Source organism: Sorex araneus, chromosome 3 (assembly GCF_027595985.1).
Source record: "Sorex araneus isolate mSorAra2 chromosome 3, mSorAra2.pri, whole genome shotgun sequence".
Lineage (NCBI taxonomy): Eukaryota > Metazoa > Chordata > Mammalia > Eulipotyphla > Soricidae > Sorex > Sorex araneus.
This window is the reverse complement of record NC_073304.1, coordinates 215,206,589-215,229,218: the sequence shown is the minus strand read 5'-3', so window position 1 is coordinate 215,229,218 and position 22,630 is coordinate 215,206,589. Positions and strand designations below refer to the sequence as shown.

Below are 22,630 nucleotides of genomic sequence, written 5' to 3'. Positions count from 1 at the left end.
CTATGAAGAGTATCCCGCCCGCATGGCAGAGCCTGGCAAGCTACCCGTGGTGTATTTGATATGCCAAAAACAGTAACCACAAGTCTCACAATGGAGACACTACTGGTGCTCGCTGGAACAAATCAATGAGCAGTGGGACGACACTGCTACAGTGTTGCTACTATTTGCTTATTAAGAGCATATTTTCCCATCAAGATGTCAAGTTCTATGACAGTAAGGACATTGTCTGATCTATTTTTAACTGAATATTTCACTTACAGATTAGTACAATGTCCTGCTTGTACCCTGCAAAAATTAAATACAAATTTGTTAAAATAATGAATAGACAGGATGTTAAATGTTGTTGTTTCCGATAATGGTAAAATCTAGTAAAAATGTGTATAAACTTTACTCAAACTTTTACTATCTTTATAAATATCTATAATTAAACAGGAAATGTTTGTTTTGTAGGGGGAAGGAACAAATATTTTTGTGCTCTTTATGCATCAGGCACTGGGGCACTGTAATGGCTCAAAAGCTTTGCAAAATGCCATATTTAAATTACTTCTTATCACCTACTTTAGCACATTAATCAATCTATTCTTGTCTGAACCACTGACTACATCTTTTAAATTTTTTTTCTTCATTTTATTGATGGAACTAAAAATAAAAATCTATTAAGAAAAATTTCATATTACTATATAGTTAACTTCTCTCTTATGTAAAATCATTATGAACAATTCTAATATTTTCTATAACATATAAACATCACTGTATCACTGTCATCCCACTGCTCATTGATTTTCTCGAGCGGGCACCAGTAACGTCTCCATTGTGAGACTTGTGGTTATTGTTTTTGGCATATCAAATACTCCACGGGTAGCTTGCCAGGCTCTCCCGTGCGGCCGAGATACTCTCAGTAGCTTGCAGGGCTCTCTGAGAGGGATGGAAAAATTGAACCCGGGTCGGCTGCGTGCAAGGCAAACGCCCTACCCGCTGTGCTATAGTAAGAAAAGAGTTACCTCTTTTAATACTAATTTTTTAAAAATCAAGTATTTAATGAAAATTGTTCGAAACATTACATATATCAATATAGTTTTAACCAAAATTTCTAGAATATTAATCTTTTGGGGGAGATAATTCAGATAAAATAGTTAAAATCAGATGTTCTGGAAGCAGTCTGCATAGGTTTAAACCCTAGCAGCTCTACTTAACTTACTTGCTGTGTCATCATAGACAAGTTAATTTCCCAGGGTCTCAATTTTCTTATCTATATATATTTATTTTAAGAAATTTTTTTGTTTTAATGAATCACCGTGAAATACAGTTACAGACTTACTGAGTGTCGTGATTACGTTTCAGTCAAACAATGTTCAAGTACCCATCTCTCCACCAGTGCCCATTCTCTACTGCCAATGTTCCCAGTATCTCTCCCACCACCCCAGTTTTCTTATCTATAAAATGAGCATATTTCTAGTATCTATAGCTCTTAAGGATGCTTTGAGAAATAATATTTTGCAAAAAGTTTAGAATTCAGCTGCAAAGCACACACTAAGTATTCAATAAATGCTTGCTAGAGTTTTATTTTACAAAGGTACTGGGTTCATAAGGGAAAGTATGGATGATTCACTCATTACTGCAATACAATTCAAGTTGCTAAATTTTTTAGTGTCAATATAAATTTTATTTATAGATTTTTCTACATAAATGTTTATTTTCATATTTCTTTTCCTAATATCATTTGTTAATTGATGCTTTTAGAGTATATGTGCTAATCTGATGTATCAATCTCCTATAGGCTGAAATAGGTACTAACAATAAGCTTCAATATATAAACACTGTAATAAATATAATTAATAACTAAGTACTGTATATTAAAGATTTGTAAGAAGAATAATCCCCAGTTAGGAAAACTCAAATTCTCCCCCAAGAATAAGGTACATAAGTTTTGATGGGGACTTAGTTACATCTATTTCCACTTAGAGGTCTTTCTGGCTTACTTACTACATTATCAAAGGTGCTTGGGAAAGCTGGAAATAGCAAGTAAATGACCTATAGATTAATGAGGCACTATAGTTCTAATTCCACGAAGCATTAAATGAATAAAAAAATGAAAGACTGTTGCACTGTTAATTTTCTATATTTAGTAAACAGCTTCCAATGTAATCATTAAACTTACAATTCAAATAATGTTTTTAGAGTAATGCCTGTAATCAATATACAGGTTCTACATTTTAAGAATATGGGCCCATTTTCTACAATTTAGATATTGCCAATTATGCTAGTATATGAAGCTCAAGCAAAAGAAAATGTATTTATGCATTAAATACATAAGGTTTTGATGTGAACATTACCATTTTACTGAAAGAGATAAAATATGAATTTACAAAAAAAGTTCAATGCATTAGGAATTGATGGATAAATTAAAAAGTAAATCCCTAAGTACTTCTAGGGAGTACAGAGACAAGAATAGTCTCTGAATATCATTGGATGTGCCCCCAAAACTCAAATCCCGCCCCTCCCCCACCAAGAAAGAAAACCCAGCATAGAAAGAAAAAAACCCACAAAAACCAGGTGTTAGGAACTCCCAAAATCATAGGAAATTTTGACAAGAAGATAAAAGAAAAGATTACAGACTAATAAAGACAAAAATATTTTACCAACTTTACTCCCAACTCCTAAATGTTTCAAATTTAATATTACATTTAATAGCACCTCTACCTTTCCCCAACTTGAAAACCACTAGAAAGAAAAGATAACCATGTACATTGGTGATGATCAAACCTTCTGCTCAAGTGGCCATGGGCCAGAAGTGGCAGTTATCCCCACCCTTGGAATACCTGAGGCTGAGCCCAATACTGGCATCCATTGGGCTGAAATTCTTATATTCATATACTTTTAAAATTTGTGGACATTTTTCATTGTACTCTATCACATACCAATTTATTTTTAATATAAAATAATCTTTATAACAGTTGATTTTTTAACTCCTCCCATTCCCCAGTCTTCCGTGAAACTGATGCTCCAGGAAAGTTTGTATTATGGTTCTCGTGGTTTCTCCTTCCCCTTAAACAAAGCCACTATGGTCAGGAGAATGTGAGACGTGTGCATACACAAAAAAAGTATTTTATTGTAAAAGGATGAACTCAGGGCCTCAAATCATCCACAGTAAATGAATACCCCAATAATCACTAAGCAAAAGCTCCAATTTTCATGCAACTCAGTAAGGCTAAGATATCTGAAAGAAAGGTAAACTGGGCCCCCGCAGTCTTAAAACACCCTCTTAGCTTCTAAGCAACAGTTTTCATGAAAAGATCAATAATGATATCTTCCTGCTTTGATATGGAATTAGTGTTTCCCTAAATACATTAACTTTAGAAGTATTGAATTACCCAGAAGGATCAGCATGGCAATAAAACAAATAGTTCTTCTTTGCAAACTAGTGATTATCAATACAGAGAAACCACAGAAGACTGATATATACAGAGGACAAAACGGCAAAGGCCGCAGGACAAAAGATGTCAAAATGCAGAAAGATGACACTCACCCTCATCCTGATATTCTGTCAGAAAAGGTGCATCTGATGTGAAGGAAGGGCCCTGAGTTCCACTGTGATTATCATCTAAGCTGTTTTGTCCGGGGTAATGTTCAACCTGGTCTCCCCCTGAGAGGCAAAGAAGAAAAAAAAAATAAGGTCATTCTTTGGACAACTCTATCAATGTCTTTGAGAGTTCTTCTGGCCCTCACAAAATAAGGTACGCCTTTTACTTGATGGACAGGACTGTGCTCCATTTACATATGAGTTCAAGAATCTACTTAGATGAATGGGAAAAAAAATTTAAATTAATTATTTATTTATTTTACAAAGCTGTTCATGATTTTATTTCAGTCATATAGTATTCCAACACCCACCCCTCCACCAGTGTACATTTCCCAGCACCAGTGGCCCCAGGTTTCCTCTCATCACCCCTCCACCACCCCAACCCCCTGTGAATGGGAAATTTTTCATTCAAGAAATTCTCTAACTAGAATTTAGAAATTGTTAGCTTGGAGTAGGGAGACCTTTCTGGATTATGTTCTATTTAAACTACCTCTTGTTTTGCAATCTTAAGAAAGTTCTCCTTTATAATTCTAGTTTACAGCAGATGCAACCAACCTCCTAGGAATTCTAAAAGCCCTAAGAAGGTAATATTTGTTCTGTAAAATGGCTTTGACGAAAGGTAATGTATATACAATACTGAATTATGCAATTAAAACAGTGATAATTCCGTTTGGGTGTTTTCAACATATATTGGATTATATTTTGTAGAAGTGGCCTATGCTATTATGGTCCTTTAAAAGGTTTCAAACGGAAGATGTTAGCTCATTCAGAAACCGGAAGAAAAGGCTCTAAATTGCAAATAGCTTTCCTTAAAATCCTCCAAACAGAGGTACAGTCTGCTTAGAAGAGGACAGCTGCTCAGTTCATTTCACAAACATGAAAAGTGGATTTTCAGCTGAATTTAATAGTATCGTAAATACTAATTTCTAAAGGAAATCGCCAATGCTAATCTCAATAAACACTGCATAGTTTGGCTGTGGATTTCAACCAGGGAACAGTGAAACCAAACAACCTACATAGAATCTGTATTGCTCACTTTAAAGGTTTATTTTCTAGAATTAAACTAAAAGAGTGGGGAGAGAAAGAGAGAAAGAGAGTGAGTGAGGAGAGAAAGAAAGAGAGAGAGAAGGGATGAAGGGAAGTTATCTTCTTTTTCCATAAAGTAGATATTCCTAAGTAGACTTTTCTGAGTGTTCAATGGTAAGTAGATGAATACCTGCGGAGATAGGACTTTGGAAATAAATTATAGAGTTTACTGTGGAGAAGAAGAATAAAATGAAAATAAAACAAACAAAATAGTACCTCAACAGTCATTAGTTCACATCAGAAGAAATACTTAAATTAGGTCACTAATCCAAATAAAGGGTCATTGTGAAATGTTCATTTGAACAAGAAAAATACTCGAATGAGACTTAAAGTGCCCAATGTTTATATCACTGATAATCCAATGAAATTATATTTTATCAAAATAATATAAAGGACTACTGACAGGTAAAAGCAGTCTGTGATATTAAAAAATTTTAATTTTTTTCAGTCAAATCAAAATCCTATTTTAGGGGTGGGGTGGGGTCACATCAGCAGTGCTCAGGACTTACTCTTGGTTTTGTGCCACCGGTGGGCTTGGGAGTCCAAATATGGTGTCAGGGATTGAGTCTAGGTTGGCTGCATGCAAGACAAGTTCCCTGCTCACTATAATATCACTTCAGTCAAAGCCTATGTTTTATTTATTTATTTATTTATTTATTTTGTTTTTGGGTCACACCTGGCGATGCACAGGGGCTACTTCTGGCTCTGCACTCAGGAATTAATCCTGGCGGTGCTCAGGGGACCATATGGGATGCTGGGATTTGAACCCGGGTCGGGCACATGCAAGGCAAACGCCCTACCCGCTATGCTATCACTCCAGCCCCTATGTTAAAACATAAGCCTATGTTTTAAAAAGGAAGAGAGATGAAGTTTGGGTTGCAAAGCAAAAGGTAATATTTGTGGTATATGCTGAATATTATTTATCAACTATGATCTTGGACTCAGATTTTTTGCTTGTTTCAGAAAACTGGCTAACCTACTTTTCACCCATTTTGACACTATAGTTTTTTTTAAATTAAGCAGATTAAAATGGAATTTTAAGAATGAACATTTGACCTGGAATAATTTGATTCATTGTAAGTATTTTAGATTCATTATGAGTATTATAAAGATAGTACAATACATCCTTTACCTAGCCAATCCATCCACCATCAGTATTAACTTCTTAGATAACTAAAACATATCTGTTAAAACAAAATTACTTTAATTGGTCCATTTCCATTAACTGAATTATACAAGCATTTTAATTTCACCAGTTTTCCACTAATGTCCCTTTTTTGTTTCAAGATCACAGTCCAGGCGTTGCATTTAGAGCTTCTGTTTTTACAGTTTTATACAAAATACTTGACTGGATCTGGTATTTGATCTTTTAACTTTAGCTAGAAAACTCACTCCCTTATGATGTCTATATTTTCTGAACATAGTTGACCAAGAGGAGCTTTGAATAGCCACTCTTTGCCAAACACAAGACCATGTTTTCATTAAGGACACAACTACAAAGGTATACAACTCAGTGCAGCAGAAACAGAGCCCAGATCTGTAGTAAGAAGGGTTGCAGTGAGAGAAGCATTTAAAAATATGTTTTACATCCAAGCACAATTAGTTCCTGATGATGGAAACGTAGCTGTAAGTGTTTTTAGTGTTATATCAAGTGGCCCAACTCCCTTGGGCACACACAGGGGAAAAAAAGCCTATAACACTCTATAAATAGATACTCCCATGTAATTAAAATGATTACAACTACTCAAGATGCATGGGTGAAAAGTTTTATAGAAGAACTAGCAATTACTGTGGTCATTTTGGACCTGTTTAAGTTTAGAACATCATTTTTCCTTAAAACATAACAGTAAGTGATCTCCAAATCAATCTATAGCTCTGACAATCACACTTCCAAGTGGCCACTACTGTAGTCCAGTGGGATCAGACATAAATGATCACAAACTATAGTGACAGACATTTCCACTCAGCAGCTCTACAATTAGGGCTTAGAACTCCATCTGCTTAGAGTGGCTTTCTCACAAGCAAGACCCCCTGCCACTAGAGACACACTTTCCCATTGCAACTCACTCAAAATCAATATATTTCTATACAGATATACATTTGAACACACAATATCTCCATTAATCACATCCAGTACTTCCAGTCCTTTCTCTTTGTATTTCCAAACAAGATCTGGGGGAACTATATCAAGGGCTCACCTGCTATTAGCTGTAATTTGGTCCTCTATCCTAAGTGTCATAAGAATTGGGCACTAGAAACACTCCTTAGTATATTCAATGGCAGGTTTTCCACTGAGTATCATGCTGAGAGGCCTAGAAGGGGGATGATTTCTCTATTCTTTCCTGAGAGTCAAACTCAATTTTGTTTGTGCTCCATAGAGTGATAAGTTGGGAATTTCTGAGGGCTGGAGCAGAAAAATAAAGCAGCTTCGTGTCAGGTGTAAGGCAATTTGCTATGGTTTCTGTGCTATTTATTTTTATTCCCTGTGTTTTCATTAACAGTTAATGAGTATTCCCCGCCCCCCCCCTTAATTCTGAAACAATAGTTTATCCACTAGATGTGGGCTTTTTCTGTCATGGATTCAACCAGCTGTTGCTGCTCATAAACTTTATGGAGATGTGAATTAAACTGCTGAAAACTTTCACTTTCTAATTCAATTTCAAACAAAACGGGAAAAAATAAACCATGACAATGTACTTCTTTTATTTTATTTTTTTGCTTTTTTTGGGTCATACCCGGCGATGCACAGGGGTTACTCCTGGCTCTGCACTCAGGAATTACTCCTGGTGGTGCTCAGGGGACCATATGGGATGCTGGGAATCGAACCCGGGTCGACCGCATGCAAGGCAAACACCCTACCCATTGTGCTATCGCTCCAGCCCCCTTCTAACTATTTTGACTCAAAGCAAACCCACCTGATTCTGAACTTGCAGATATTACTTAGGGACAAAACAAGGTCATGATTATTTACCAAAGATAAAATTGAAATTAAAGACACAATTAAAAAAAAGGACACAATGCAGCTTTAATATATAGAAAATGTATGAACAGATATTTATTTATTCAATATGTAAAGGTTTTTCTACATTACAATAAAGACCCCTGGTTTATTTCTCTTCTAAGTAACTAATATTTAAAATGTTCATATGATGTTGCTCAAAACTTTAAAGTTTACTATTACTTCACCAAGTAGCCTGTATGAAGTAAGGAGATTGAGATCAATGTAAAATGTTTACAATTTCAGGAGGTTTGTTTTATACTGTTGCCACTGGAACGGAACACAGAATTTTTGACTAGTATTTCAGAACCAATGAAACACCATCTCCTACTGTAAACTAATAAATCTTAAACAAATGCTATAAAGTTTCCTGATTCAAATCATTAGTTTTCATTCTTGGTAGCATGAATATCAGCAGATTTTCATGGGCCAATTTAATAAAAATGTAGTTTCCAAAGCTTGAACTATAGTAAGAGTAGCAAAACTGCAGCTTAATACCCCTTATTGTAACAATTCACCTAACTCAATGAATATAATACTAACTAAAATATGTTAGGTACATATGTGTCCATATAATTGAAGTATAACTCAAATATAGATATATTATGGAGCACATTTGCAACACCAAAGCTAGAGTTCCATTAACACTTCCATTATAAATTATATACCATTTTGCACATACTCATGCATTAGAAAATGCATGGTGTTTCCCACAGAACATCCTAGAGGCTTCACCGATTTCTAAATATCCATTTGGATTTGCGTGGTTAGTTCTCGTGATTAATCCACGTGTTGTGAAGGTCTCAAATTCTTCTCTGTTCCATACAGCCTGACTTCCTGCCCATCTCTTTTTCTTTCCTCCTCCATCTAGTCATAACTCAATGTATAAATATTCCCTTTTCTTCCCACAAGGCTCTAGCAGTGACTGTAATAGTACTGAATGTCATTAAGTCTGCAAGAACAAATGATGGGCCAGGTAAAGAAAGTTTACATTTATCAATCTTTTTAAAGCTTGCTCCAACTAGATTTGGTTATACAAAAAATAAATTGAGGCTAAGACTCAGTTGTTTCGCTTAGGATACCATTGTCTGATTGTACAAATAGGCAAAGAAAAATAAACTTCTTAACATTGTTTAGAGAGATCATTTGCAAAGAGAAGTACATCTAAATGTCCAGAATTGGAACCAAATTGATTAGACATGTATAGCACAATCTAGAATTCCTGTTAAAAAGATACCCAAAGAAGATAATATGGTTTAATAATATTTCCCAAATAACTATATTTTCAAGTTGTGGGTGGTCAGGAAAATGCCTATGAGAACCACCTAAAAAGTTCTTTTCTAAACTTCCCCTTCAATAAAATGGTCCTTTGTGATGCAGTTTTTCATTTTGACCAGTAGGGTGGGCTGCAGTGTGTGGTATCATCCTAGTTCTGGAAAAAAAAAAAAAAAGGTAGGCACCGAGGGAACTTCCCCTCCCCCACCCTCCAGAAAATGCTGAGAATTTTAACCCTTCTTCGCTTAAAGACATAACTCCTGGATATTAACAAAGTGGAGCACTGGCAGCAACAAATAGAAACCAGATAATTGTATATGAGACAATGCATACTTCATAAAGCAAACTACAGACTGTCAGCAATCATTCTGGCTTTACACTAACACATTCCATCTACCACTGTTATTGTTCAACTGCTACTAAAATAGAACCTGCTGAGTTGGAATATTTTCAATAGTAATGAGATTCTGACAGACTTCAAAACGTGTAAACCTACGTACTCATAGTATGTGGGTAAACAGAGAGTAAAATGAACACATTTATCATATGGCAACCAGGCAGTCTTAACCTGAAATTATTGGCCCATAGCTCCATTACCCTGGGACCACTGCATACTCAGTGTTTAATTCTTATGAAGTCATTCAACTGAATTTTCAACATGTCTTGACTTGCAAGAGAAAAAAAATTAATTGTATAATAATAAAAATTCAGTAACAGAGCAGTCTCTGGGTCAAGGTTCTTCTTCATGTATTATCTCATCTAATCCTTTGAATAATTCAATGTTATCTTCTTTTCCCAAAGCTTTAGATAGATTGAGACATAGAAATTAATGTACCCAAAACACTAACTTATTCAAAATCATACAAGTCACACATTGGAGGTAGAGCCTGGCATTGACTCAACCTTGTCTGATTACTAAACTCTTGTTCTAATCCACTGAGCTGTACACTCTCAAAATCTGCATGCTTTATAAATTATAATCATTAGTCAAAGGCAAAACATTCTGAATGACAGCCGAGGACTTAAATTTATGGCATGTGTTATTAATTAATCCTTCTTTTACTTCACTAAAGTAAATCTACAGTTAAAAAGAATGAATTTGGGGCTGGATTCATAGTACAACAGGTAAGGCCTTGCATGTGGCCAACCTGGGTTTAATCCTTGGCACGATATATGGTCGCCTGACTACTGCCAGGAGTAAGCCAGGAGTAAACTCCGAGCACCACTAAGTCTGGCCAAGAAACAAAAAAGAATAAATTCTAAAAGTTGTTGTGATACTGGAAGTCATAACAGGTATGGAAATGATAAGATCTACAAGGAAGTAGTCCAATGCAAAGGTTAAAACTGACTATAGTAGTAGTGTTGCTGCAATTTTTTAAAAATCATGTTTTGTCATCAACTTTATGCTTAGAAAGTTAAATATCACTTTAGGCTTAGTGAAATGAATATACTGACTTTTTCTCCATCAAATTCTGTTTGACTTTATTGGATCTTGGGTATTTTGATACTACTTCACAGAAAATGAGGTAACATGCTCTATATCCAATCATAACTTTGACCTGGATTAATTAAAAAATATTTTCCAGGGGCTAGAGTGATAGCATAGCGGGTAGGGGTAGGGCACTTGCCTTGCATACAGCTGACCCGAGTTCGATCTCCAGCACACTATAGGGTCTCCCCCAAGCATCACCAGGAGTAATTCCTGAGTACAGACCAGGAGTAACTCCTGAGCACTGCAAAATAAAGCAACCCCCCAAAATAAAACAAACAAAAAAGTATTCCAGCTCCATTATGCTTTAAGAAAAAACTTACTTGAAAATTACAACATTCATTTTGCTTTATCTTCCCATTTCTTCTTTTTCTTTCTTTCAAATAACAAAGTGTGGTGGTAGATAGACCTTAGTCTCCATTTCTAGTCTTGATACATTTTAGGATTATTCACATCATTTTGCTTACCAACATTATTTCTTTTTGTTGTTTGACTGGCTTATCATTGCTTTATAATATTATGGAATTTTAGACTCTTAGCTTCACAACCCTATATGTGTATTATTCTCACCACTCCCACTATCAATGTTCCACCACCAAACTACTCATTGCTCTCAGCCCCCTCCCCTTTCCCTCCAAGTAACTACCTATAGTTTTTACTGAATCTAGGAGTTAAGTTTTGTTACCAACATTACCTCTTGAAAAAAAAAGTATAAAGCCAGTTAGATTTCAGTATGTTCTACTAAAGAAGCATAATACTATAACATATAACATAAAACCTATAATCTATAGGTTAACTGTAAACATAACAAAAAATTTACAAAAGCGGAAGGAGTAAAAACAAAGCAATATAGTGGGGCCTGAGAGAGTACAGTGGTAAGGTGCTTACTTTCCACATGCCCAGCCTGGGTTTCATCCCCGGCACCCCATATGGTGCTCTGAGCAACACCAGGAGTAATTCCCGAGTGCAGAGATAGGAGTAACGAAGGTGTAACCCCGAAAAACTAAACAAGTAAATAAAGCAATATAGTGTGAAAAATGGATTATCTGTTAGATAGCAAGCCTGAAACTATAAAACATTTTGTAACATACCAAATAAAGGATGTTTTCTTTGTGAGTAATATCAACTTCCAGTACCATTAAGTCAGTAATGGCAAAGGATTAAAGATGTGTCCTCCCACGACTGTTCCTCTCCACTCCAATCTGGGACATCTCTTCATATATAAAACTTGTGTGCAACAGGAATGCAACATCAACAACCCCAAAACTCTATCAACAACTTAGTTACTTTTGAAACAGAAGTTTCACAAGAAGGAGCAACTTATGGGGCCAGAATGACAGTACAGCGGGAAGGAAGTTTGCCTGGCATGCAGGCAACCCAGATTAGATCCTCGGCATCCCATATGATCCTCCAAGCACTCCCAGGAGAAATTCCTGAGTGCAAAAACAGAAGTAACCCTTGAGCACTGCCAGATATGACCCTCTAAATAAAAACAAACAACAACAAAAAAGAGTCTTCTGACCATCCCTTCACATCTCCCTGCCCACTTGGGGCCCTGGCTGTCATGCCCACAATCTCCCTCCGAGCGCCATTCCAGTGCATCAGTGGCCTTGATCCAGAGACACAGCAGTGAATCCTGGAAGACAGCAGTTCCCCAGAGATCTCTCTGGCCCCCATACCGAGTCAGTTCCACCAGAGTACCTCAGATGGAGCAGATGTGCCCTCTCCGCCCACTCTAGATGAAACCCTGATGGCCACAAACTTCTAGAAGCAAAATCCAGGTTTGTGGGTTCAAGAACTAAGACTGCAGGTCACATGGCCGCGGCGGAGATAGGTCCCTTCCCGTCTCCCCTCCAGCTTGGGGTCCCAGCTGTCATGCCCACGATCTGCCTCCGGGCGCCATCTCAGCACATCGAAGACCTTGAACCAGAGACTCCCAAATGAATTTCAAAATGGATTAGCTCCCTATAGAGATGTCTCTGGACCCCAACCATTCACAATTTTAGAATCCAGAAGTGCAGGGCCATTTTTGTGGCCGCAGCGACTTCTCATGATATTCATAATAAGAAATAGTAAATAAATTATCTAGCATCTGCCCCTAGCAGGCAGGTTTGAATGGTGATGGGAAAATTTGAAAAATGGTGGTGGGAAGGTGTAATGGTGGTGGGATTGGTGTTGAAGTGTTGAATGCAATCAATTAATGTGTACAACTTAAGAAAATAGAAGTTTTTTAAGAAAGAGTGTCTCCTTGTTTTATTTATTTTTTGGTTTTGGAGCCACACCCCGCACGCTCAGGGCTTACTCCAGGCTCACCACTCTGGGATCACCTCTAGTGGACTCCTTGGGATCATTTTTCAGCCAACCAGGCTTGTAAATCAATGCAAGGGCGTGAGGATGCAGTGCTAGGACACCCAGGCCTCCCCAGCAATGCATCCCAGTCAGGTTTGAGCCTAACCATTAACCACCATACTGTCTCATAGAGGACATAAGTGGTATCATTTAACAATTTTTTTATTAAAAAAAGAACTTTTAGAGAGGAATTGTACTCAAGAACCTTTTTAGTCTGGCAAATAAGTGTTAAATATACTCAGCAGACAAGGGCAGATAGGCTCAAAGATTAGTTCTTCTACTATTTGCTTTACAAGAGTCAGCAGTAAGTGGACAGTTTATTTTATATATCATACAAATCCCCTTGTCTGCAACTAAGCAGTTCTTTTCCTGTATTTAGTGATTCTTTAGCCAACCTCATAAACAATAACTATTAAACAGGTTTCTGGCAGAAGTATGTGTTGATGGAGCAATGTGAAAAATTTATGTTTTATAATAGAATCAGGCCCAACTACCACATTTTTAATCCTCCAAATATCAAACAATCCATGAACTACAAGTTCAAGGACATAAGGTAGTTACTCACAAAAGTTTTAAGCAGAGGAACCAAAAAAGTTTCCTATTCAAGGAAGCGACACTTTTCTCCTAATATTTTGTGTTCAGAACCTGATATTTGTAAGAGGCAGTGGTCCTGAGTTACGAAAATTCTTTTTTTAAAAAAAAAAAACATATCTTAACTCATTTTTTATAAGCTAGCAATGTTTCAGATGGCAGATTTACTGGTCTTTCAGTTCCTTCAGTCTTCTGATGGCAGATTTGACTGTGGCAGCAGAAGTGGTATTGTAAGTCCAGATGCCACCTGTGATGGTTTTCATGCAGGAACCAGAGTGCCAGATGCCCACGGCTCGTCTCTTCATCTTGGTCTTGTGCAGAAGGAGCCCGTGTACTTGGAGTGCTGGCTGATTTCAATTTTCTTCACCAACTTCTGGAGGGAGGCACAGTAACGTGTCCCATAGTTACAATCCCCACTTCCTTGGTGCATTTAGCCATCCCACCATAAACCAATCCAAGGCCCGGAGAGGAGTTAGAGTATTTTTGACATTCAAGTCTATATTCAGAAACTACACTCCTTTTATAATACTGATTGATATTGTTTTGTTTTGGGACACCCTCAGCATTGCTCAGGAGTTATTCCTGGCTCTGCACTTGGGCATTAACTCCTGGCGGGCTCGTGGAACCATATGGTATGTCCAGGATTGAACCCAGGTCTGTCACATACATGGCAAATGCCCTTGTTCTACTATATCTCTCCAGTCTCTGATGCTTAACTTTTTTATCTAAGGAGGACTCCTTCCAAAAGATCAAGATATTCTAGGTTCAAAAACCTGAGCAGCACCTGGTATGACAGCCAAACAAATAAAAATTTTAAAAAAATTAAGCATAGCAAAGCAAAGGTTCATTCTACAAGGAATATCATGAAAATCATTTTCCTTCTCATCCCTTGGTTCTTCCCAAATGTAAACATTGTGAAAGTATTCTACAAATTTTATTTTAGAGGGTATTTTTTTTGGGGGGGTGGAGGGCACACCCAGTTGTGCTCAGAGTTCACTCCTGGTGGAGTTCAGGGGAGACCATATGTGGTACTAGGGATCAAACCTTGGTTGGCCATATGCAAGGCCAGCACCTTTTCCAGTGTATTAACTCTGCAGCCTCATTCTATGAATTTTCTATCTAAGTATAACCAGGGTCTCTATGTATATGGTATATTTTTAATAAATGGTGGTATTTATTCTATAACATACTACAAATTTATTTCTAATTCTCTATCTTGGAGATTCTCTATAGTTATATACCAAGATTTATTTCATATTGTACATTAACTAATTTAAAATTATAAAATAATACATATATGTGGTGAAAAAATTTTTTTGGCTTTTGAGCAACACTTGGCAATGTTCAGGGCTTACTCCTGGCTCTGGGCTCAGGGATCACTTCTAACAGAATTTGGGGTACCATCTGGGGTGCTGGGAATCAAACCCGAGTCAATCTCATGGGCAAATGACTTACCCAGCCCCATGTGCTGAAAAAATTTAAAGTACCAAAGAATATAAATAATGAAAAACTTCTCTTCCATTTATATTGATATTCTTCCAACAGAGGTTTAGGGTTAGCCTTCTAAAAATATTCTTTTTACCAATAAATGCAAACAATACTCCTGACATTTGCTTGCATATACACACAGAGATACTCAAGCACACAGAAAAACACTGTCCACTACCTAAAATGCCTTTTTCACTTAATATGCTTAAAGAAACCTTCCATCCCATACATATATACCTTTTCCCTCCCCTTTTTTTAGCAGACACGTTGGCTCATGGAGGCACCAGTAAAACATCCCTGCTACTGTAGCCACGGGCAGTTCTATCACTAGCTCTACTGCCCACAATAAGTTTTTTGTTTTATTTTGGTACAGTGGTCCTGAAACAAAATCACTTAGCTTTTAGATTTTCTTGGAGCTTATCAAAGGATGCAAATCTATAGCAAAGAAAGAAAAAAATTCCCATAGTTACATAAATAGTGAAGTCATCTTAATAGGTGAAGAAACAATTTAATAAAAATGTTGAGAATTCCTGTCTGATACCACCACCAATAATTGAACTTTTCATTCATTTCATACCCTAACGTCCAGTAAGGATCAGCGCCATACTGTCCATCCTGGAGTGCCTTGATGCAGGAATCTGAGTTAGGACAACTAAAATAAATAAAAATAAAAACCCACCATCCATTTTGAACAATTCTTTTCATGTGTGGACTGAAGCAATAGCACAGCAGGTAGGGTGTTTGCCTTGCTGACCCAGGTTCGATTCCTCCATCCCTCTTGGAGAGCCCGGCAAACTACCGAGAGTATCCCGCCCGCACAGCAGAGCCTGGCAAGCTCCCCATGGCGTATTGGATATGCCAAAAACAGTAACAACTAGTCTCACAACGGAGACGTTACTGGTGCCCACTCGAACAAGGGGGACAGTCCTATGGTGCTACATATATACCTATTATTTTCTTCTAACTTTTAAGTAACATTTCACTAAATGAGTGCAACAATTTACTTAATAGTCTGCTACTGGTGAACCTTAAGGCTGATCAGAATCTTTGTTGTTCCAAACATTGTATAATGAATTCCCTTATATATAGTACATTGTCTAGGTATTAATCTACCTTAGAATATGACATTCAAGGGACTGGAGCGATAGCACAGTGGGTAGGGCATTTGCCTTGCATGCGGCCGACCTGGGTTTGATCTCCAGCATCCCATATGGTCCCCTGACCACCGCCAGGAGTAATTCCTGAGTGCAGAGCCAGGAGTAACCCCTGTGCATCGCCAGGTGTGACCCAAAAAGCAAAAAAAAAAAAAAAAAAAGAATATGACATTCAAAATGAACACAAAAATCTTGAAGAATTTTAACATGAAAAAGAGCAAAAGAGCACATTTTAATTTTTTAAAAAGCCACTTTTACTTGCTTTTCAAGCCCTTGTTCCCTCTTGAATATGTATTCCTCTCTTTCTCTCCCCTCACATTTTTCTATTTTTTAATAAAAACTATCTTGCTTTACTTTTAAAAAAAAAAACTTCTTTTACAATAGTTGCAAAATAGTGCATTGATTTTAAAAAGCATTACTTCACTCTCTAAAACATCCCAACCAGGAGATGTACAGGAAGTAAAATATTTTAATAAGTGTCAAAGTCAGTAATTAACTTCCAAAACAATCTATGTATATATCCTCTTTTACAGATTAATTTGTATAAAAAGTAGCAAATAAGGAAAGGGGCAGGGAAAGACTAAAGGAAATCAAGTCACAAAAGCAAATGTCAAGATTGTTGATGCTAAAAGACTGGGCTAAAGCCAAAGTCAGAAGTCTTCGTCCTGTATACATTCTCCCCACACACACCCTTCCCTAAGTCCTCCCAAAGACATGGAAAACATTCTGGAAGATTTCTTTTTTAAAGTACTATAGGTTAAGATATTCTAGGTTCATAATCAACACTTGTGTTTATAAAATATTAGCATTCCAGAAATAGTGATAGAAAGATACTTAACAATAAATTGTGAATATTGTAAATTCAGACTTTTTCTTACATTTGCAAACACGTCATAAATTTGGGTTGTGTTTCTTTGTATAAATCCTACTTACAAGCATGGTAAAACCTTTTGGCATAAATGCAAAGAATATTTTCATAAATAAAACTTAGTAAAATCACTGTACACTCCATTAATTCAAAAACACTTCTCTTCAACTTCAAAGGGAAACCCTTCTCTTCTTTCTTTTTTTTCAGTGCAAAGACGGTGTTTCTTTGCTGCTTTAATGGTTTGCTTCTTGTAGTTGTCATAACTACATGCTCCAAGTATGTGATAGTAAGAGACTAGAAGTTAAGTGACAGCCATGCTTCGATTCAACATGTCTCAGACATTACAGAGCAGTAAACTCATAAATCTAACCTGTAAAGTGCCTACCAATAAAATTCTACACACATCCCTTAAATGTGAACTTCACAAAGATATATACGGTGAATAATATGGTCCTACATTAGGCTGGCAAGGATGGATTTTATTTGCATAGCTCTCTTTTAATGCACAAGGGGCTAGAGAGATAAGATAGGGGTTAAGGTGCCTGCCTTGCACGTGGCCAACCTTAGTTTGACTCCTGGCACAACACATGGTCCTTGGGGTACTGCCAGAAGCGTCCTCTGAGCACAGATCCAGGGGTAGCCCTTGAGCACCCCGAGGTGTGCACCTCCCATCCCCAAAGAAAGCATAGAACTCTTACTACCCTTTATTAAGAGCCTACCAAATGGTGAGCACTCTCAAAAGCTCATCATCTCACTATTAATCCTTACAATGCATAGCTATGAAGTGGATACTGGAGATATTTTATAACTGAGATAGTTAGGTCCTTTGCCATAGCTCACAAAGCTTGTTAAGTAGAGGATCTGAGATTCAGATTCATGTCTAACTTAAGAGTTCATGTTCTTTCTATGAGAAATCACTAAACTTGAAGCCAAAACATTTCCCCTTTTTTGCTATTGATGTTGAAACAACCTGGGGTTACGTGCTTAGTTGTGGTACTCATCAGGAGCCACACATACTTGAGCTGTAAGGCTCACACACACTTGGGTTTGTTTGTGTTGCTGGGGGTCACACATCAGAAGTGTTGCTGGAGTTGCACTTGATGTGTGGGGCTTCCCACCTACCAAGCACATGCTCTGCTTCTGAGCCACAACCCCAGCCCTCGTCTCAAAAACACAAACAAAATGGAGATCAGGGCTACATCTGGAAGTGTTCAGAGAATACTTGTGGCCACGCTTAGGGGACCATATGCAGTGCCAGGATTTGATCCACTGTCACAGCCACATGAGAGGCAAGTGCCTTAAGCTCTGTACTATCTCTGCCCCACCTCAGTTTTATTATTATTATTGTTGTTGTTGGTATTATTATTATTATTATTATTAGTTTTTGAGACACAATTTGAAGTGTTCAGGGCTTACTCTTGGCTCTGCACTCAGGGATCACTCTTGGTAGGCTGAACCCCATGGGGTGCCAAGGATGAACCCAATCGGCTGTATGCAAGGCAAATGCCCTACCTGCTTTACTATTGTTCCAGCTTCAAATTTTTTTTTCCACTGGCTCACTACTCAATGTTTTATGTGACAAAGAAACTTTAGTGTTTTAAACATTAATGTATATAACTTAATTTATACTATTTTATATTAATTTATATTAATTTATCTATTTCTCACGATAGAAATAAAAGAATATTGTGCTTTTCATTAATCTCAACATGGATTTCTTTTATCTTAGCATCAGGGGAATTTTTTTAATGTACAAAAGTAGACAAAACAGTGCAATAAACCCCCTTGTATACCTGATCTAGCTACGAGATTCAACTTATGATCTATCTTGGATCATCTACACCCCACTCTTTTCTCTCTCTACCCCTATTCCATGTTATTTTGACTATGTCAGACATCTATCACTTTATCTTTAAATATCACAGCATACATTTCTCTATGATAAGGACTCTTTAAAAAAACATGAGCATAATATCATTGTTACATCTAAAAAATTAACAAATCTTTAATAGCATAAAATATCCAGTCACTGTTTAAATTTTCAATTCTCTCATAAATATAATTTTTATAGTTTTAACTCAGGATGCAAATAAAGTCTACACATTAGTTTATATGCTTTTAAAATCTCTTAATCTATAGTTAATATGGCTTTGTAATAACATTTTATTTATTCACTTTGCACTATTTGCTTTTGCCAACCTATGTTTTTAGGCATCAATTTACTTTGAAAAATGGCTTGTCATTTCAAAATAAGATTTTTATGATTCACACAGAGCAAATTTTTCATATTGAAATATACTGAATAATTCTCAGAAACCCGCTATAGCACGCATACAGACAAAGAATCTTTAAGGTGGCAAGAAATTTTATTGGCCCATATTTATCACTATCAAAATATAGTGAGGATTAAAAAGTATGATTTTGTTATACAGATTTATAATATTCCCAAGGTCTTTCTAAAAATTTCATTTAAACACCATATTATTTTTTTAGATTCTGTGTCCATGGTGGGCAACTTTTATAATATTAGGATGCTTTTGTAACAAATAATTTTTAATTATAAACATTATACCTCGTAACTGAAATTTTGATTATGTTTATAATTATTGTCAATTAACTTGTTTTTATATAAGGAGAAACTAAACAAAATGAAGCAAACCAGTTTGCTGAATATCATAAGTAATATACTGTCATTGCATTTAAAGGACACACTAATATTGTTGTCTGGACACCTGATCAATAAAATCTAGACATTTGATTAGTGAAATTGTAAAAAAATCCATGGAAAATATTCTAACAAATTTTCTTTGTAACTTCAAGTAAACAGTTAAGTATAAAAATTTCTTAAAATAATGTGGACTTGAATTAACAAATTATCAGTCTTATTAAAACTAAAAAGCCTTTCCCAGATTTTTTAATCATATTTGAGCTCATTAAAGATATTTCATGTCCTTTCAACAGTAAGAAATTATTTAAATTATGTTTTTCCCTATTCATTCTTTTTTTTTTGCTTTTTTTTTTGCCACACCCAGCAATGCTCAGGGCTTACTCTTGGTTCTACACTTAGGGATTATTCCTGAAGGGCTTGGGATACTATATGGGGTACCAGGGATGGAACCCGGCTGGTTGCATGCAAGGCAAACACATTAGCCACTGTACTATCACTCTGGCCTCTCCCTATTCATTCATTATTAACTAATATCTTTCAGGAAGTTAATAGTAGATCAATAAGAAAACTTGAGTAAAAATGTAAGGTAGAAATATTATCATAAATAGAAACTACATTTTCTTACTATTTGCTTTGTCTAGTACCATGTGTTTACACATATAACTACTAGTCATCATAATATTGCAATGAGACAGCAAAACATAGAAGAGTTGTAAGAGTGTGATTCTGAAATATCTAATAATGAAAGTAGACAGTGATGATGGTAGCACAACTCAGTGTTATATTAAAGTTATCAAATTGCTAGGCTTCGATAGGGTTAATTTTATGGTACATTAATATTATCTCAATAAACGTTCCTTAAAAATGTGTGGCATGGGATCAGATCAAGTTATAATCATTGAGGAGCACTAATTTGAGTAAATCTCTTTAGCTCTCTGTGCACCAGTACCCATATCTGTGAAATGGATTTATTAACAGTACCTGCTTCAGTGGGCTGCTTTGAGGTTAAATAAGGTCTTGTTTAGATATCTATGTGTTCATCACAGCGTTATTAACTATAGTCAGGTATCTGGAAATAAGTCAAGTGCCAAACAACAGGTGAGTAGATAAAAAAATTGTGAGATATGTACATGTATATGTAAATATATGATGGAATTTTACATGAGTGAATACAAAATTTTTCAGTTTGCTCAAGTTGGATGAAATGGGTTGGTATCATTCTAAAGGAAACGAGTTCAAGAGCAGAAGATAAATTTCAGATGATCTCACTCATATTGGAGTAGAAAGAAACAAAGAAAGGGATTACGTATTAACCTCCAGTGGAATCAAATCATGAAACAGGATCTATAGAAGTGGAAACGGAGGAGGCTAAGGAGAGGGCAAGAAAGGAACCTTGGGGTAATGTGGAGGGATTGGTAGAACAGCTATGTAAGTATCAAACAATTATTTTGTCACTATTGTAAAAAAGTAAGTTAAAAATAATGTTTAGAATTTAAGAACATCATAAAATATGGCACAACCCAATTTTACTATTAAGGAATCTGAGGTTTAGAAAACTTAAGCAACTTTTAAAATCACATGACCATTAGCAAAATGATAGGTGAGAGAGGTGAGATATGAATCAGGTCTCTCAAGATTTAATGTTGATGCTATTTCTACCATACCATGTTTTCTCTCCAACACAGGACAAAACTCTCCTTAATACTTTTCTATACTTTGATACATCTACACAATGGAATACTATGCAGCTGTTAGAAAGGATGAAGTCATGAAATTTGCATATAAGTAGATCAACATGGAGAGTATCATGTTAAGTGAAATGAGTCAGAAAGAGGGACAGGCATAGAAAGATTGCATTCATTTGTGGAATATAAAGTAACAGAATGTGAGACTTATACCCAAGAATAGTAGAGATGTATACCAGGAGGATTGCTCCACGGCTTGGAACCTGGCCTCATATGCTGGGGGAAAAGGCAGCTCAGATAGAGGAGAGACCATCAAGTAAAGGGTGCTTGGAGGGCCCACTCGGGATGGGAGATGCGGGCTGAAAGTAGACTGTAGACTGAACATGATGGCCACTCGATACCCATATTGCAAACCACGACCAAAAGGAGAGAGAGCAAAAGGGAATGTTCTGCCACAGAGGCAGGGTGGGGTGGGGTGGTGGGAGGGATACTGGGGGAACATTGGTGGTGGAGAATGGGCACTGGTGGAGAGATGGGTACTCCATCATTGTATGACTGAAACGTAAGCACAGAAGTTTGTAAGTCTGTAACTGTACCTCACGGTTATTCATGTAAAAAAAAAATTTAAAGTTTTTTAAATGACAAAATGAAAAAAAAACTTTTCTATGGTAACTCCTTCACTATGTTAAGCAGGGGGTGAAAGTAATAAGAAATAAATTACTAGTGATTCTCTACATTTATACAGGCCATTCTCCTAGGCATCTGTTTTTAGAGGTTATCCTTTCTGCATATTGTATCAAATTTTAAAGACCACCATAATCAGATGGCTTAATGTGTGCTACTAAAGGGCTTTATAAGTAAGGGAACTTTTATATTTAAAGGCTATTTTCCTTCTAGACAAGACACCAGACTCTGGCTTAGTCTTATCCTGAAGAGCACAAGTATGTATTCTGGTAAATACACAGCACTGTCTGTAGCACTGTCCTCCCGTTGTTCATCAATTTTTGCTCAAGTGGGCACCAGTAACATCTCCATTGTGAGACTTGTTGTTACTGTTTTTGGCATATCAAATATGCCACGGGTAGCTTTCCAGGCTCTGCCATGCGGGCGGGATACTCTTGGTAGCTTGCCGGGCTCTCAGAGAGGGATGGAGGAATCGAACCCGGGTCAGCTATGTGCAAGGCAAACACCCTACCCACTGTGCTATCGCTCTAGCCCAAATGAATTTATGATAGCATGAGACTCCAATTTGTTTTCACTGTTACTGTTTTGGAATATCACATACGCCACGGGTAACTTGCTAGGCTCTGCCATTCGGGTGGGATACTCTCCGTAGTTTGCCAGGATCTCAGAGAGGGACAGAGGAATTGAACCCGGGTCAGCTGTGTGCAAGGCAAAC

At 36.7% G+C, this 22,630-nt stretch overlaps 1 protein-coding gene and 1 pseudogene across 1 annotated transcript in view; both read right to left on the bottom strand.

Moving 5' to 3' along the window:
• SKAP1 (src kinase associated phosphoprotein 1) overlaps positions 1-22,630 on the bottom strand; it is a 328,733-nt gene that overhangs the window by 226,794 nt on the left and 79,309 nt on the right. The window contains exon 4 of the mRNA XM_055132038.1: positions 3,527-3,643. Coding sequence (XP_054988013.1) covers positions 3,527-3,643 — 117 coding nt within the window. The remainder of the gene's footprint in view (positions 1-3,526; positions 3,644-22,630) is intronic.
• On the bottom strand, positions 13,533-13,806 carry LOC105943018 (60S ribosomal protein L37a-like; annotated as a pseudogene).